Source organism: Bos javanicus, chromosome 15 (genome assembly GCF_032452875.1).
Source record: "Bos javanicus breed banteng chromosome 15, ARS-OSU_banteng_1.0, whole genome shotgun sequence".
Classification (NCBI taxonomy): Eukaryota; Metazoa; Chordata; class Mammalia; order Artiodactyla; family Bovidae; genus Bos; species Bos javanicus.
Window position 1 is genome coordinate 53,836,909 of NC_083882.1, and position 18,733 is coordinate 53,855,641.

The 18,733-nt window shown below is 43.0% G+C and overlaps 2 protein-coding genes across 8 annotated transcripts in view; one reads left to right on the forward strand and one right to left on the reverse strand.

The window, feature by feature from the left end:
• Positions 1-8,693, forward strand: part of PPME1 (protein phosphatase methylesterase 1) — a 51,301-nt gene extending 42,608 nt beyond the window's left edge. Inside the window, exons 10-14 of one of the 3 annotated variants that reach the window (XM_061380810.1) lie at positions 2,669-2,798; positions 3,627-3,671; positions 5,290-5,354; positions 6,073-6,140; positions 7,474-8,693. In XM_061380810.1, coding sequence (XP_061236794.1) covers positions 2,669-2,798; positions 3,627-3,671; positions 5,290-5,354; positions 6,073-6,140; positions 7,474-7,492 — 327 coding nt within the window. In that variant the 3' untranslated portion in view covers positions 7,493-8,693. Of the gene's footprint in view, positions 1-2,606; positions 2,799-3,626; positions 3,672-5,289; positions 5,355-6,072; positions 6,141-6,271; positions 6,382-7,473 lie in introns of those variants that run through there. The other 2 variants (XM_061380811.1, XM_061380812.1) reach the window with 2 other exon arrangements.
• The window catches only part of P4HA3 (prolyl 4-hydroxylase subunit alpha 3), a 73,499-nt gene that overhangs the window by 13,293 nt on the left and 41,473 nt on the right, over positions 1-18,733 (reverse strand). For 3 of the 5 annotated variants that reach the window (XM_061380802.1, XM_061380804.1, XM_061380805.1), the window contains one exon: positions 18,039-18,654. In XM_061380802.1, the coding sequence (XP_061236786.1) occupies positions 18,424-18,654 (231 nt within the window). In that variant the 3' untranslated portion in view covers positions 18,039-18,423. Of the gene's footprint in view, positions 1-18,038; positions 18,655-18,733 lie in introns of those variants that run through there. The other 2 variants (XR_009729640.1, XM_061380803.1) reach the window with 1 other exon arrangement.

Genomic DNA, 18,733 nt, shown 5'->3' on the forward strand with positions numbered 1-18,733 from the left:
ATTTTTAATTTAGTGAGGATCTTCTTGTCATCCTTAAGATAATACTTTGTAACTTTTTGGATTTCACAAAATTATGAATAATGCGTGATCAGTTTGCTCTCCCATAGTCTGTGAGGTGAGGAGAGATCTTTTCTCACATGTTAACAGTGTAGAAACTGAGACTCAAGAGATGAAGAATTGTCCAAGGTAATCAAATAGTGTTTAGTAGATTTGAAACTCTGATACAAATTGTCAGTTACTTTTTCCCTTTTGTGTGCTAGGATCTATACTGGATGATTCACATTAACATCTCTAGTTTTCATTTTGTCTCTGCATTGTAAATATTAACAGTTTTGCGACTCAGATGCAGATACTTGCCTATGGTCAACCTGTAAATGTTAGTGCTAAAACACATCCAGATCCTCTGATTTTTAATCGCAACTCATTTTTTTCTTATCATTGTTATAGGCCCTAATATATGGGGTTTTATGAACTCCAGCAGTTCCATTAGGAGGACAAACTGAGGCACATCAATCAGTGAGGAGCTTAGCTAGACAGTCTCCACCTGAGGAAGGACACAGAGAAACCCCAATAGTCACAACTTCTTGCAGTTAGTGGATGAGTCCTGGAAATCTAATGCACAGTAGTAATTATAGGCAACAGTACTGTATTATAAACTACAGAGTTGCTAAGCGACTAGATCTTAATTGTTCCCACCACAGATAAATGATAATTACGTGACATGATAGAGGTGGTTACCACGCTGTGGTGGTAGTCACTGCAGTGTATACATGTGTCAGATCAACATGCTGTACACCTTCAACAATGTTGTATGTCAGTGATACCACAATAAAGGAAAAATAAAATGATGGAGATAATATTAGTAATGCCAATTAAATGTAGCAACAACAACACAAAAAACCAGGCACAGCTTCTTAGGGGCATCTCTGTTGAGCACAGTATAAAAGTTGTGTTTGAAATGGCCCTGAGACATACAGAAGAGGTCAGTCGCATCCATTCTGTTCTGTGAAAGAAAACAAGCTATACATTTTTATTGGGGATGAGAGGACTCTAATATATAATGGTTAAAATACAGGAAAAAAAAGGAAAAACATTATTTTGGTTGTCCAAGAGATATTTCTTTATGCATAAATCTCTTTTTTAAGACTGCTTTATTAAAAAGTTTATAAGAACCTACAACTTTATTTTATAGTTGTAGGTTCTTATTATATTTAGGTTTTAATCCATTTGAGTTCATTTTTATATATTGTCCAACTTCATTCTTTTGCATGTGGGTATTCAGTTTCCCCAGCTGAATTTTGAAAAAACTGTCATTTCCTCATTGAATGGTCTCAGCATCCTTATCAAAGATCACTCGACCATGTATATGAGGTTTATTTCTGGGCTCTTGAGCTTATTCCATTGCTCTATTTGTCTATCTTTATACCAGTACTGTGCTGTTTTGATTACTATAACTGTAATATATTTTGAAATAGAGTATGAGTCCTCCAGTTTTGTTTATCTTTATTAAAATTGTTTTGGTGTTTGGGATCCCTTAATATCCATATGAATTTAATGGATAAATTAATAAATATTAATCCCTTAATATTTCATATTGAATTATAGGATATATTTTTCTATTTTTGCAAACAATACCATTGGGATTTTGAAAGTGATTGTGTTAAATATACAAATCACTTTGGGTAACATGAACATCTCAACCATCTGGTGATCTTTAACACAATATATGCTGTCTCATGTTCACTTCTAGATTTTCATATTGTGGTTGATGTGGTATTCTAGTTATTTCAGTTATAATATTTCAAAATTTTCATGATGCAAAAAAGTGTAGAGAACATTTTATTTGTTCAACTTGTATTTGATGGGCACATACTCTGTGCCATCTACTTTATATTGAAGTTTAACAGATTTTGTTATATTTGGTCATTTCCTTTTTAAATTACTATTTAAATTATATATAAATTACTGTTTATATAAATAAACCTACATATGGAGAAGGAAACAGCAACCCACTCTGGTATTCTTGCCTGGAGAATTCCACGGACAGAGAAGCCTGGTGGGCTATAGTCCATGAGGTTGCAAAAAGTCGGACACGACTGAGCACGCTCACACACTAACATACATGTTTACATCGTATCATTGTCATATATAAAAATATAAGAAAAAATATTTTATCAACATATTTTCAGTTTTCCCTTCTAGTTCTTTCTCAAAGCACACCGTATTTTTCCAGTAGTAACCCTAACTTAAATGACATGTTGTACTCTGCGTCTTTCACTTAATGTTACGTCATAAGCATTTTTCCATACTGCAGTGTGGTTTTTGTAGTTATTCTTTTGATAATGTGTTATTTTTGCCAGTTGAGTATAAGAAGCTCAATCTTGGTTGTACCAGTTTACTAGCTTTGTGATCTTAAGAAAGTTTCCTAGGTTCACTGAAACTAATAAAAGTAAAAAGTTTACTTCTAATCATCTAAACATGCAGGTACAACAATAACTTATATCACAAGGCTGTTATAAAGACTAAATGTATATTAAAATGTCTGGGACATGGTAGGACCTTAATATGTGCTAGTTTCTTTCCCTTTCCTTTTCCCACGGACCTAGTTTTTTTCCTGTTCCTCCTGGGATTGCCCTCAGAGACTCAAAACTTGCTCTTACTCCTTCAGACCAAGAAAGACCATCCATACACTTGGAGAATTGAACTGGCAAAAACAGAAAAATACTGGGATGGCTGGTTCCGAGGCTTATCCAATCTCTTTCTTAGTTGTCCTATTCCTAAATTGCTGCTCCTGGCTGGTAAGTGTGCATGTGTATGTATTAGTCAGCCTGGGATGCCATAACAAAATACTGGGTGGCTTAAACAATTCTGGAAGCTGTAAGTCTGAAATAAGGGTTCCAGCCTGTCAGGTTCTGCTGAGAGCTTTCTTACTGGCTTGCAAACCACCACCTTCTCACTGTGCTCTTACGTGGCAGAGAGTGCGAGAGCACCAGTCTTATCTTACGAGGGCCCTACCTTTGTGACATTAACCTTAATTACTTCCTCATTTAACCTTAATTACCTTCATATCTCCAAATGTGGTCCCATTGTGAATTAGGGTTTCATCATATAAATTTTGCGGGGGGACACAATTCAGTCCCTAGCAGTGTATGTATATTGTCATCTCATTATGTCTTTGTTAAAAGTGTTTACCATATGGGTAGCGACTTCCAAAGTGAAATACCATCCTTACTCATTTGTGCCCTTTCTCCTTCCTTTGACAAATCCAAAACTAAGCATGAGCATCCACCAGGGATGACCTAATTCTGGCCTGGTCTCTGTACCTGGTCAAACCCAAGTCCTTCTCCTTGAGTCGTATAATGATATTCTGAATAAAAAGGAAATTTAAAAAGTAAAGCCTGTTTTCAGAAAGCAGCTTAAACAAGCAAAGTGATTATGGGAAACATCAGCCTCGAAAGCTTCATGTGGTGAGACTGTACACTCAGGAAGTTAGGATTGGCATTAACATGAATTGAGAAGGTCATCATGTTTACCACTTTGTAACAATTTTTACTTCATAACAGCAAAACCTATTTCATACCGCCTTTTCAAGTAAGCTACTTGTGGATTCTCTTATTTTATTCTAGGTGTTGATAGATTGGATAAAGATCTGACTATTGGCCAAATGCAAGGTAAGTTATGAAGAAATTACATTCCTAGGTCCCCTGAGGGCAGAGAAATGGGCAAAGTCATGTGGAAATTTTCTGTCTAAATTGGGAATTATATTACCACATAGACCTCAGAGTTGTAAGAATTAAAGTGATGCAGTGTCTTTGAAAGGGGCATTATAAAGTACTGTGTGCAGATGTATTATGAAAGGAGATATTCTGAATACTGATCAGTATTTTTATTATTGTTAGAATTCTTAGGAAAGGGAAAGGTCCAAGATAACCCAAATACAAAAATATACAAGTTCTGTTTAGAAGACAACATGATGAGGTGGTAAAAGCTAGGACTCTGCGGTTGGGAGAACTATGTTTGAGTACTGCTGCTTTCCTACTAATTTTTTTTCACCCTGGGCAAGTTACTTGACCTGCCTTAGCTTTAATTTTCTCAATCTGTAGAATGAGAAAATTGATGGCAGCCTCACAGGGATTGTGAGGTGTAATGAGTAGGAAAGTGACATGTGCTCAGGTTCAGGTGTGCTGGCCAGATGACTGTGGAGGCAGTGGAACCGATTTCATGGAAGCTCTTGGCTTTAGTGCAGATGCAAGGCTTGGTAAAGGTGAAGTCAATAGGCATTGGCAACTTCAGGTTATAGGGAAAAAAGGTGCCAACTCCAGGGCCAAGGTTTCAGGCTTAAGCAGATTCTGTTGCTAAGTTTCCTTCTTTTCTACTTACTCTCCCTGGGCAATCTCATGGTTCCCATCTACACCCTGATAACTCACAAAGCTAACCCTCTGACTCATACCTCTCCTGGGGTCCACACCTGGACCATGTATCAAACCTGCTGGACATCTCTGCTTGGATGTCTCATGGCCTTGATGGCCAGGGATGGGTTCCATATTCTTTGGTCTCCTTAGAGATCTTGCTTTATCAGTCATCTCTGTCCACTCTTAATAAAATGATCACATTTGTTTGAGCTTACAGTGTTATACAAGACAGTGTGAAAAAGTAGTTTAGTACCGTCTGGAACATAGTTAAGCACTCAGATGGTAACTTATTATTGTAATAATAAATCTCAAAATCTTTAATTTACAAATCCCTTAATGATAAGGCCCCCACTTACATCTCCAGCCTCATTGTTAACTCTCATGAGCACCATGCCAAAGTTTTTCTTCTCAAGAGCAAATACCATTTCATCCTCTGTTTCTTTGTGTAAGTTACTTTTTCTGTGTGGGAAGCCTTCCTGGATCCCTGTTTTATTGCAAAGACCCAATTCCTGTATTTGTCCAGTTCCATGTGCTTAGTGTTAGCCTAGGAACTATATGCTGCATTAAAATCTGAGTTTTATGTTTTGCTCTCCCACTAGACTGTAGTGTAAATAGGAACTGTTTCTTTCTATGTGTCTGGCCCAAAGTAAATGCATATTAAGTAGGTGCAGAAGGAAGAAGTGAAGGGAAATGATTTGCTCAAGGTTATAATGTCAAGTATTATCATCTTCCTCACAGGCTTGTTAATTGGGTCCAGACTGTTGGGGTGGGGTGATGGGGAGGTCCTGGCCTGCTAACATGACCTGTGAGGCTGCAAAGATGGTAAGGAGAGGACCATTTTAGTCCTTGAGGTGGCTTTGGTTTATATCTTCCCTAGGGAAGTTCCAGATGCAGGTCCTGCCCCAGTGTGGCCACGCAGTCCATGAGGATGCTCCAGACAAGGTGAGTCTGGTGCTGGATGCCTGTAAAAGGGCAACTGGGAGAGTAACTGTGGATCTCACAGAAGACAGCATAAGCCTCTGAGTCAGCCTGTGTTGCTGCAGCAGCTGCTGTGGGGCCCACACACATGCAATCCCACCAGCACCCCAGACCTCTCCCTGGCAGCTGCTTTTGGTCTTGCCTTTCTGTGTATGGGCTGAGGAGCTACTGGTGCCCTGCTGTTTTACCCAGGGCCCTGTGGTTAAGATGGAGAAGGGAATAGCAACCCACTCCAGTATTCTTGCTTGGAGAATCCCATGGAGAGAGACGAGCCTCCTCCATGGGGTCGCAAAGAGTCGGACACGATTGAGTGACTAACACACTGTGGTTAAGATTGTAAGCTCTGCTTCTCCATTATCCCCAAAAGCCAGATGGAAGAAGGAATAACTGTGGTAGACACTGCTCCCTAAAACACACACAGTTAGGAATTAATATGTGCTCCTCCTGTAGGAAAAAAGTGCTTTGTAACTCTACGGGGATAACTAAGCCTTCACATCATTCCTCTTGACTTTTCTGGAGCCATCCCTGCAGGACCCAGGTCCTTTTGCTTTCAGGCTCCCCAGAACTGCAGGACCATGAGTCCACTATAATGCCTTAACTTCCAACAGAAGCCCATAGGACCTCCAAGGCTGAACCCCGTAGCTACCCTTAACATGGCCTGGAATATCTCTCCCTTTTGCAGGTAGCTGAAGCTGTTGCCACTTTCCTGATTCGGCACAGGTTTGCAGAGCCTATCGGTGGATTCCAGTGGTAAGGAAGTACAAAGATTTAAAGAGCCCAGCAGTACCCCAACAAGGAGATATTTGCAAGGTTGTAAATATCTCTGCCTTACCCCTGCCTGGGTTAGGTCACCATGCCTTTCTTCTTCCTCCTCAACACAGAGCCCAGCGTGTGTGTTTCTGCAAAGCCGTGGTTGGTTCTTTCCGTGTGCTCTGGTCCAGTGAGTTGTTGCTAAACTGACATTAAACAGTGCCTAGTCCCCTACCCCCTTTGTGATGTGTACTTTTTCTTGAGATGCCCCTTCCTGTGGAGGCTGGGATGGGAATTATCCGTTCCCGGGCTCTTAGAAAAATTCTATATGCCTTCTCCTGTCCTGCTGTTGAGGAAGGTGAGGCAGGCCTTGAGGCTATGTAGACATCTGGAGCAGGGTTTCCAGCCTCAGCACTGTTTACATTTGAGGCAGGTAATCCTTTGTGCTGGTGGGGCTGTTCTGCGCACTGTAGCGTGATGAACAATATCCCTGGACTTTGCATTCTAGGAACCAGTAGCACCCTCTCAACACACACAGTTGTGACAAGCAAAAATGTTCCTAGATTTTACCTAATGTCTTAAGGGAGGCAAAGTCATTCCCATTTGGGAACCACTGGTCTAGAGGAAAAAGGATGCCTCTCATCTTGGGAAACTCTTTGTCAGATTGGGAGACACAGTAGATTTCTTTGTGGAGGAGGAGGAGGAAGAGAGGCATGGTGACCCAAACCACATGGTCCTGGTCCCACCTCAAGGAGCTCCCAGTCTTTGCTGCAGAAGGCCCCATCCTCACAGAGACCCACAGGCCATATGAAGAGTCATGCCTGCCAGTTGGAAAGTCTCTTTTCTAATTCTGATGATGGTCCAAGGGAACTTGTTCCCCACCCTCAGAAAGTTTGAAGAAAAAATGTTGAAGAAATATAAACAATTTCTACATCACGGAGTTCAAAATGCCAGGGCCTAAGTGGTTTGGATGACAAAGCAAGGTGGGCACTGAAAATGCCAGGGCCTGGTACAGTGAGCCACAGTGATTCCCTGATGTCAGACCACCCCTCAAGCAGCTGACCATTGATGGATCCTAGGAACCGACAATAAAGTTTCTCAGTAAGTTTCTTAGTTTCTCAGTAAGCAGTGTCTGGGGGCCCTGGCCCGTTTGAAGCTGTGGTCTGATCAGCCGTACATTGAGAGCACACCCTGTGTCTAGCCCTGGATGGGCTGAGAAGAGGTGGAGAGATGTGCAAAGGCCATGGTGATCATTAGGGAGCGCTTCCTGGATGAGACAGGGTAAGCCAGTGACAGTCACATTTGTTTTCCATTCTCTCTCCACTCTTCACAGTGTGTTTCCTGGCTGTTAGTGACCTGCTCTCCTTCCCTCCCTCAACATTGAGCTCTGTTGTAAATACATCGCACCAGAGGCCACTGTGATGCCGCTGTCTCCTCCTCACCATCCCGCCCGACCATGTGACACCGGCTCCCTGTAGACGGGCATCCCCAGATGTACAAACCCTTTTGTGTATTCCTGCCCAAAGCATTGTTTTCCAGGGCCTTCGATCAACATTGGTCTCCCCAGTCTAAGGCTCCCCAGCTCCTCTCCCTTCCCTGTTCAGGGATAGCTCTTGCCTGTCCTCCCTGCCTTGCCTTGGGTGAAGCCTCCATCAGAACCGCCACCCTGGGCCCCTGTTCCTGGCATTAGGTAATGTACCTGGGTCCCCATGTTTCCCCAGGTACAGGGACCTCCATTGCTTGAGATTGTTCTTGCCATGGTCCTGCCCTACCTCATGGGCTAGACCATGTGCAAGATGGTCTTTATTTTTCCCTTTTAAATAAAACACCAGTCAGATACCTTTTTATCCCCGTCTTATTCTTCTAGGCTTGGAAGACCCAGAGAGGTCAGGATCTCATCCTTAGGTAGAAGGAGGGGTGGTGGATAGCATCACAAGAAACTAGCCTGAAAATCAGGCTCAGCCAGTCCAAGCACATGGCCTCCCATCTGGGGAGGGCCCACGTCCCACTCCCACATGTCTGGGCACCTGCCCTGGGCTGAGGCCAGGCTGCTCCAGGGGCCTCTTGAGCCCTCACCTGCCATAAAGCAACCCAGGTTGACTACAGCCCATGCACAAAGCCACCGGCTAAGGCCCGTGGAGTTGTTTTTAAGAAGCAGATTTAACCATTTTCATAGTTGGTCCCTGGAGGTATGCAGAGTGCCCGCTTGCCTTTTCTAGACCCACAGCTTATCTTAGTCGTTTGTGGTTTCCATGTCACCCTTCATAGAAACAGTCCAGTCCAGCATCCTCAACATTTGCCCTCTTCCAGCTGCCTCATCACAGCACTTCAGCCTCCCTGCTGCCCAGGCACGCCATTTCCAAGGGTAGGGAGAGGCAGTCTCCTGCAGCCCATCTTCTCTGTGACTGTCTTAGGTGATGCGTAGCCCCCTCCACCTTTTGACCCCTCAACTTCCTATCCCTGTCCTGCTTCAGGGTCCGAAGTCTGGGACCTTCTTTGTTTCTTTGTTATTTATGACCTTGTTTAAAGAAAATAAATATCTCCCAACCTTTATCTGGTCTTTCTCTATGGAGTTGTCCTTATTTCTTTTGATCTAGGGGTTGGGGACAGTTCATTGGATTTAGTCACCATAGAGCTCCAGCAAAGCCTGTTTGTTTCCTGCAGCCCATTAACGTCTTATGCTCCGCCTGCTCCCCAGAGCCAGAATGCCCATTAGAATGGACAGAGTCAGCCTCCACTGCAGCCAGGGAGACTAGATTCTAATCTTCTCTCTTCCAGTTATGTACTGTGTTGACTTTGGTCTAGAACAGGACAGTCTGTACACTGTTCACGTGACCTCAAGCTTTCAGAGTTTCGCATCTGCTAATGCCCAAAGTCTATCTACAAGTTCAAGCACCTCCTCAACTCTATAGACACTTAGGTCTGTCTACTTGTCCAGATGACCAAAAGCCACTCACATTGACCATTCCTAAAGCTGAACTTACGTTCCCCCTAAAAGTTGTTCTTTCTCCCATATTTCCTAGGTCAGTAGTGATAGGTTCCACCATCTCTCCACTGGTCTAAACAAGGCAGCCAAAGTGTCCTTGATGGCTTCCTCTCTTACATTCACAACTGCCATCCATTCTCTATTCTATGTCTCCTCCTCTCCTTGCCACAGCCCCTCCCCTGGCTACTCTCTACACATTGTTGGAGTCTTAGCAGGTGTTGGAGCTAGGCTGCCTAAATTAGAACCTAAGGCCCATCCCTTACTGGATGTATCAGATAGCTAAGTACTTTTCGCTCTTTGTGCTTTGGTTTCCTCATCTGAAAAATAGAGGTCAACAGTATTTACCGCATAGGGTCTTGAGGACTACACAAGTTAATATAGGTTAACTCTCTCAGTAACTGATGTAGGGTTCCTATCATGTCACTCCCATACTATAGTTAAGACCTTTACTCAGAGTGGCCTGTGGTCAGCAGCATTCATAAGTATCATCTGGAAGCTTGTTCAAGATTTTGTCCTTACCCCAGACCTTTTGAGTCAGTACTGATCTACATCCAAACAAGCACATTATTCTGAGAACTTCTGGTTTGTATGTTCACTAAATATATCTGAGTAAAGCATGAGCTCCTAGCAGAGAAACGTCTCTGTGTGTGTTCTGTGTGCTTCCCACAAGCCCTTCTGGGGGCGGGAGGGGCCTACCAAGGTCTCTGCTGGGCTGTTTGCACTCTGTCCACAGGGGGGCAGCATGGTCAAATGTGCGTTTTTCAGGGACACAGCCAATTTTGTTCACCAGGTTAAGTCATAATAGTCATCAAAGTTGAGCAGCTAATTCACTGTACACACAACTATTTAATCCTCATGGCAACCCTATGAGGTAGGTGATGTTGTCATTTGACAGGCAGGCATTAGGTCCAAATTCATATAGCTCAGAAGTGGCGTCAGAATTCAAACTTAGCTTTTTTTCCTCTTTACACTGCCTCCTGGACAATATAGGGGACCCTGGGCAGAGGTCATTTTGGTACAGATACCTGGCAAGAGGATGATGACCAGGCTTGATGGATGGAAAGTGAGAAACATTCACTTTATATTAGATACTCTGCTGCTAAGTCACTTCAGTCGTGTCCGACTCTGTGCGACCCCATAGACGGCAGCCCACCAGGCTCCCCCGTCCCTGGGATTCTCCAGGCAAGAACACTGGAGTGGGTTGCCATTTCCTTCTCCAGTGCGTGAAAGTGAAGTCGCTCAGTCATGTCTGACTCTTTGCGACCCTATGGACTGCAGCCTTCCAGGCTCCTCCATCCATGGGATTTCCCAGGCAAGAGTACTGGAGTGGGGTGCCATTGCCTTCTCCAGATACCCTGCTAGTTACACCTTAATCTTTGGAATCCTTGTGAAGTATGGGCATTATGGTTCTCAATTTATTGTTTTTTTTAAAGTTCACATAAATTGTCATTTTTTAAATTTAAGTATATTTTTAATTTAAGTTGATTTAGTGTTAATGTGTTAGTTTCAGGTAGAGCAAGGTGGTTTAGTTATATATATGTGTTCTTTTTCAGATTCTTTTCCATTACAGGTTATTATGAGATATTGAATATAGTTCCCTGTGGTATGAAATAGGTAATTGTTGTGTATCTACTTTATATGTGTATATTTTGTGTATACATTAATCCCAAAGTCCTAATTTACCCCTCTCCCGACCTTTCCCTTTTGGAAACCATAAATTTGTTTTTGAAGTCTGTGAGTCTTTTTAAATAAATTCATTTATATCATTTTTTTAGATTCCATATAGAAGTGATATCATATGATATTTGTCTTTTTCTGTCACATTCATGGACCTAGAGATTATATTGTTGCTGGAGATCCATGTTGCTGGAGATGGCATTATTTCATTCTTTTTATGGCTAAGTAGTATTCCATTGTGTATACATACACACACACACATATATGTATACACACACACCAAAGCTTTATACATTCATCTGTTGATGGACATTTAGGTTGCTTCCATGTCTCGGCTACAGTAAATAGTGCTGCAGTGAACACTGGGGTGCCTGTATCTTTCAAATTAAGAGTTTTCGTCTTTTCCAGATATATGCTCAGGAGTGGAATCGCTGGATTGTATGACAACTCTGTTTTTGGTTCTTTAAGGAACTTCCAGACTGGCTTCCGTAGCGGCTGCACCAATTTACATTCCTACCAACGGTGTAGGAGGGTTCCCTTTTCCAGCATTTCACACCCTTTCCAGCATTTATTATTTGTAGACTTTTTGATGATGGCCATTCTGACTGGTGTGAAGTGATACTTCACTGTAGTTTTGACCTGTATTTCTTGACTAGTTAGTGATGCTGAACATCTTTTCATGTGCCTGTTGGCCCATCTGTACGTCTTCTTTGGAGAACTGTCTGTTTAGGTTTTCTGCCCATTTTGGGATTGGGTTATTTTGATTCTGAGCTATATGAGTTGTCTGTATATTTTGGAAATTAATTCCTTGTCGTTCACATCATTTGCAAATATTTTCTCGCATTCTGTAGGTTGTCTTTTCATTTTGTTTATGCTGTTCTTTGCTGTGCAAAAGCTTTTAAGTTTAATTAGGTCCCATTTGTTTAGTTTTGCTTTTATTTCCATCACTTCAGGCCAACAGATCCAAAAAAATCACTGTGATTATGTCAAAGAGTGTTCTGTGTTTTCCTACAGAGATTTTTATAGTATCTAGTCTCTTTTTAAAAATAATTTTATTTGTTATTTTTGTGCTGAATCTTCATTGCTTCTAGTTGTGGAGAGCAGGGGCTACTCTCGAGTTGCAGTGCATGGGCTCTCATTACAGTAGCTTCTCCTGCTGTGGAGCAGGGCTCAGTAGCTGTGGTACCTGGGCTTAGTTGCTCCACAGTATGTGGGATCTTCCCGGACCAGGGATTGAACCTGAGTCTCCTGTGTTGGCAGGCGGATTCTTTACCACTGAGCCACCAGGGAAGCCCAGTATCTGGTCTTATATTTAGGTCTTTAATCCATTCTGAGTTTATTAGGTCTTTAATCCATTTTAAGATGTTAGAGAATGTTCTAATTTCAGTCTTTTACATGTAGCTATCCAGTTTTCACATATTGCTGAAGCCTGGCTTGGAGAATTTTGAGCATTACTTTACTAGCGTGTGAGATGAGTGCAATTGTGCGGTAGTTTGAGCATTCTTTGGCATTGCCTTTCTTTGGGATTGGAATGAAAACTGACCTTTTCCAGTCCTGTGGCCACTGCTGAGTTTTCCAAATTTGCTGGCATATTGAGTGCAGCACTTTAAGTTGGCTTAAAGCTCAACATTCAGAAAACGAAGATCATGGCATCCGGTCCCACCACTTCATGGGAAATAGATGGAGAAACAGTGGAAACAGTGTCAGACTTTATTTTTCTGGGCTCCAAAATCACTACAGATGGTGACTGCAGCCATGAAATTAAAAGATGCTTACTCCTTGGAAGGAAAGTTACCACCAACCTAGATAGCATATTCAAAAGCAGAGACATTACTTTGCCAACAAAGGTTCGTCTAGTCAAGGCTATGGTTTTTCCTGTGGTCATGTATGGATGTGAGAGTTGGACTGTGAAGAAGGCTGAGCGCCAAAGAATTGATGCTTTTGAACTGTGGTGTTGGAGAAGACTCTTGAGAGTCCCTTGGACGGCAAGGAGATCCAACCAGTCCATTCTGAAGGAGATCAGCCCTGGGATTTCTTTAGAAGGAATGATGCTAAAGCTGAAACTCCAGTACTTTGGCCACCTCATGCGAAGAGTTGACTCATTGGAAAAGACTCTGATGCTGGGAGGGATTGGGGGCAGGAGGAGAAGGGGACAACAGAGGATGAGATGGCTGGATGGCATCACTGACTCGATGGACGTGAGTCTGGGTGAACTCTGGGAGTTGGTGATGGACAGGGAGGCCTGGCGTGCTGCGATTCATGGGGTCGCAAAGAGTCGGACACGACTGAGCAACTGATCTGATCCAGTTTTCCCCCAATTTAAAGGCAAAGAAACTGAATTTCAGAGATGTGAAATGACTTGCCCATAGACATGGCTAGGAGGTGGCAGGATCTTTGAGCATTCCACTATCTCCTAGTAGAGAAGAGACCATTCATATGTTCACAAAATGTATTCTTTTTTTTTTTTTTTTAATTGAAGGGTAATTGCTTTACAGTATTGTGTTGGTTTCCACATAATGTACTCTTAAGGAGCACCTACTATGTGCTGGATGTAGCATCCTTGTGAAGCCTACAGATCAGCACTCCAAACTCAGGAAGAGAATAAAGGAGACCCTTGGACCCTTTGAATGAAGGATTTCCACAAAGCCAGAAGGAACATATTTGGGTCAAACCAGAGGCCAGTCTGTCAGACACATACACTAAAGAATGTCCAAGGAGAACTTCCTGAAAGAAGGTGGGCAAATGGGGTAGACACAGATCTAATGTTGGGGGGCAGAATCCTGAGATTGAGAAGACTCGAAGGGCTGAGGAGAGTTGGGCACGACTTCTTGTTGTTATCCTCTTCTAAAGCTGCTATTACAAGCATTTATTTGCTGATTAAGCAAACCTGAGCAGTTTCTTTGTGTCAAGCTTCCAGTTGACTCTGGAGGCAGAGATAAATAATGAGGCCTTTCAAATGAGCTCATAGTCTAGAAAGACCATTATCGAAACAGTGACCACACTGTACAAAGGGAAGGGGACAACTAAACCTCTTTGGAAACAGGAAAGGGATGGTTTCACAAAGTAGGTAGCATTTGAGTTGAGCTTTGAAGCTTCATCACAAGGTGGAGGTGGAAAAGGGAAATATACTGCAGGGAGAGCAGGCAGCATGCACAAGCCCACGAAGGTCAGTCTGACACAGCTGGTAGATGAGTATTATCAGTGTGGCTGGAGTAAAAGCTGTGACAGATGTTGGAGGCAGGATATAAAGGCCTATAGTGGCAAGATGGGGAGTTGCCAGACACTAAGGAAAGTCACTCTGGTACCTGTGGAAATGGACTGCAGGCACTGGACTAGATAGCAGTAAAGAGGCAGTGGTAGTCTAGGTAAAAGGCAAAGGGATTCTGAACTAGCTAAGTGCTGCAGGGATGAGAGGAGGAGAAAGGCTCGATATTTTAGAGGTGGAATGGACAAAACAAACTGATTTGGACAGCGAGATGCCAAGGACCCTTAAGTTGGATTCAAGGGCCTGTGTCATCAGAACTGGAGCTGGGGAATTAGAGGGTCATGACTTTTAACAAGGGGAAAGCAAGAAAAGAATCTACAACAGGAGTTGAGAAAGCAAACAGCAGTCGTACCCTTTCCTGCAGGGACAGTGTTTTGTTTGTAATCTTCAAGCCAACTCTTCTCTTGCCCCAGCTGGCTGCTCCATCGGTGGCCAGAGTCAACACATTCTCAGTCTGGGTCCAGGGCTCAGAAAGTTATGTAAACTCAAGAGGCTCCCATATTCCTAGAGCTGGCTTCCTCTCCCAGCAGTTTGCTAGAAACCCCAGCCTGTAGCCAGGCGAAACCTTGGAACCTGAGACTAGCCAAGTGGCTGGCCTTACAGGTGGATGGAGGAAACAGTTAACTGGGTAGTTAACTGAGCAATATAAGGAGAGAGTTTTTTCCCCCGATAATCAATGTTTCAGTTTTTCACCACTGAGTATGATGTTAGGTGTGGGTTTGTCATATATGGCCTTTACTGTGTTGAGGTAAGTTCCTTCTTTGCCCACTTTCTGGAGAGTTTTTATCATAAATGGATGTTGAATTTTATCAAAAGCTTTTTTTGCCTCTATTGAGATGATCATATAATTTTTATTCAATTTGTTAATGTGGTGTATCACACAGATTTGTGGATGTTGAAGGATCCTTGCATCCCTGAGATAAATCCCACTGGATCATGCTGTATGATCCTTTTTACTGGAGTCACTCTGCTAGCATATTTCATTGAGGACTTCTGCATCTACATCAGTGATACTGGCTTGTAATTTTCTCTTTTTGTGATATCTTTGTCTGGTTTTGGTATCATAGTGATGGTGGCCTCATAGAATGAGCTTGGAAGTGTTCCTTCCTCTGCAGTTTTTTTGGAGTTGTTTCAGAAGGATAAGTGTTAACTCTTCAAATGCTTGATAGAATTTGCCTCTGAAGGCATCTGGTGCTGGACTTGTTTGTTGCTGTGTGTGTGCTAAGTTGCTTCAGTCCTGTCTGACCCTAGGGACTGTAGCCCACCAGGCTCCTCTGTCCTTGGGATTCTCCAGGCAAGAATACTGCAGTGGGTAGCTATGCTCTTCTTCAGGGGATCTTCCCGACCTGGGGATCAAACCCCTGTCTCTTAATGTTTCCTGCATTGGCAGGTAGGCTCTTTCCCACTGGTGCCACCTGGGAGTTCTGTTGGGAGTTTTACACTGGTTCAGTTTAAGTATTGGTAAATATGAATTGGTAATTCATATTTTCTATTTCTAGTCCATAGATGGACCTCAAGATTATCATACTAAGTAAAGTAAGCTAGACAAAGACAAATATCTCATGATATTGCTTATATGTGGAACCTAAAAAAATGATACAAAAGAACTTATTTACAAACCAGAAACAGACTCACAAACATAGAAAACAAGCTTATGGTTACCAGAGGGGAAAAGGGTGGAGGGTAAATTAGGAGTCTGGGGCTAACATATACACACTGCTGCTACTGCTAAGTCGCTTCAGTCGTGTCCGACTCTGTGCGACCCCATAGACGGCAGCCCACCAGGCTCCCCGCCCCTGGGATTCTCCAGGCAAGAACACTGGAGTGGTTTGCCAGTAGCCAACAAGGACCTACTGTACAGCACAGGGAGCTATACTCAATATCTTGTAATAATCCATAAGGGAAAAGAATCTGAAAAAGAAGATGACTATATGACTAAATAAATCACTGATATATATATCACTGAATCACTTCACTGATACCTGAAACTATACCTCAATTGAAAAATTTTTTCATTGCTATGAAGATTTTTTTATTGGCATATAGTTGCTTTATAGTGTTGTGTGAATCTTAAATTTTAAAAAAGAGATCTTTGGGGAGATACCTGTACTTTGAATCCTGCCTCTGCCACTTTATAGCTATGTAACCTCAGGAAGGTTACATATTCTCTGCCTCAGTTTCCCTCATCTATAAAATGGAGATATAGTACCTGTTCATTGTGAGGCCTGAAGGAGGCAAGTACACCTACCTCAGTTCTTAGCACAATGCCTAGCCAAGAGTACATGGTTAGTATGTTACTACTGACAATAACAGTCATTAACGTAAAGAATTTTCCCTGGAGCAAGTCTTGTGAGGATACAATTGCAACACCAGGAGCCCAGTTTGGAGAGAAAGCTGTTAGAAAAATGGCCGAAGAACAGCGCAAGAAAGAAAAGCAAAATTATAAACAAGCTATGCACCAAGCCACAGTCAGTCCTATTTAGAAATAGCTACCTACATACTAAGCATTGTTGGGACCCCACAGCTATACCCCTTTCTCTAAACTCGCCTCACCTGCCTGAAGACAGATGCTCCAGAAGGAACTCAGTTGTCTGAAATTCCTTCAAGAATTTTACCAAGGAAAACTGCACAGAAGAGACCACAAGTGGACACCACACCTAGACAATCACTATCGTATCTCCCGTCTGTGGGCCCTTTTCTAAGGACTATTCATTGTTCCTAAGAATGTAAGCGGCTTACCTCCCCTCTTTCCTTTCTCTCTTAAGATAGTATATCATCCTGAGTTCTAAGCCACCTCAGGAAATTACTCATTTTCCCTTGGGTATCTCCCATGTATACATGATATATACATGTTAATAAACTTCTTTATGTTCCTCCTGTTAATATGTCTTTTACTATAGAGGTTTCAGAACCTCTATAAGAACTCAGAATTCCTAAGAACTCAGAAGGGGAGGGGAAAAGTGTTTTTGCTCACCTATGTGACAGTAATTTAGTAAGAGGGCTTCCAGAGTCCTGATGCACTCAGCAGAACTATTGGTGACAGGTGCCCACAGAGGCTCTGCTGGACCCTGGATATCAGCACACCAGAACCTTTTCCTTGGGGCCCACGAGCTCTGGGAGGCAGAAATCCTGGCGTGTGTGGTACAGGGAGGGGGCAGAGGCAGCACAGCATCTGAGCATCTAGCCTTTTACCTGTGTGGCTTCTCTGTGAGCACAACACACACCCCCATCTCCTGTTGAGGAAACTGAGCCAAGTTGCCTAGAATGTTCACTTTGCACAAGTGCTCAAATATCAGTCACTCATCACTGCAGCCTTAGCTCATGCCAGCCCTGCTGGGAAGTGCTGCTCCTCATTAGACTCTGCCTATAAGAATCCTACCCATCCTCCAAAGCCTAGCTCAAAGGAGGCCTTCTTACTCACTTATCCAAAAATATTTGCTGAATGCCTACTTATTTGAAACAGACCTTTTTCTGGGGGATACCAAGAGGTATAAGGAGTGCAAGCAGCTAGGCAAATAAATACTGAAAAATTGAGTGAGATGGGGACTACAATAGAGGCATTTACAAAGTAGAGAGGGGTCTTAAAGCACTCACCATGCAGGGCAGGCAACTGACCACAATTAAATAAAGTAACTTTGAGAAAAGTGTTAGGAAGAAAATAAAGTTGGCCTATGTGAACAAAATGGCTAGAAGGATGGATGTCAGAGAGGTTCTCTCTGAAGTGACACCGATTCAAGAGTAGAATGGTGAGGAGGGCTCAGCCCCGGTGGGAGCAGTGAGTGCAAAGACGTGAAGAGTGGGACCAATGTCGGTATTAAGAAATAGAATGCTTCTGGAATGCACTGAGCGGGGAGTGGTGGGAGATGAGCCAAGATAAGATTATACATAAATAAAACATTCTGCTCTGCTGTTTTCACATAACGTTACAACATAAGAATGTTCATGGTTGTGAAAAATGATCTGTAAACACTTTTTATGACTATTAAAACATTTTAATGGCTGTATTTAAAAATCGTATTTTTTTAAAAAGTTACTGTCTGCTTTAAAAAAGTCATCACATGAGGTACACTCCTGATACAGAGACACCCCCTGCTCAGCCTTCAGCAGGAGTCAGTGGGCAGAAGGGCACGTGGGAGTCAGCAGGGGCCTCACTGCCCACTTCTGGGCCCCTGTGGTCAAGGCTCAAGTGGCGAAGGCCCCACTGACCAAACCCTGGAGACTGTTGATATGCCCTGTTTCCAACAGAGTCTGAGCTCCAGAAACTTCTCTCTCCAGCCTTCGTGCCCCCTCCTTTGTCATGTTCATTCTGCTGTGAGTCATGGCTTGAGGAGAAACAAGTTCTCAGGTAACCCCTGCTAGAGACCACTTCCTTGTCTCCCATTTGCAAGGAACAGACAGTGCTGACAAGGGCCTCCTCCAGAAGCTTGCTCCCCTTTCTCCTCTCTTACCCTAGTTTTTGACTTCTGGCTTCTTTGGAAAGCCAAAGGACTCCTCCAGCTTCTCTCTGCCAACACTTCAGTCTTCAGGTCTCGAGCTGCAGGGTCTGCGGAATTCCTGTCCATACTCGTGTATCCACTTGTTGGCCACTGGGGGAGAACGGGGAGGTAGAGGAGCAGGCTCAGCAGATCAGACAGAGGCGATACTCACAGGGTCATTCAATTCCAT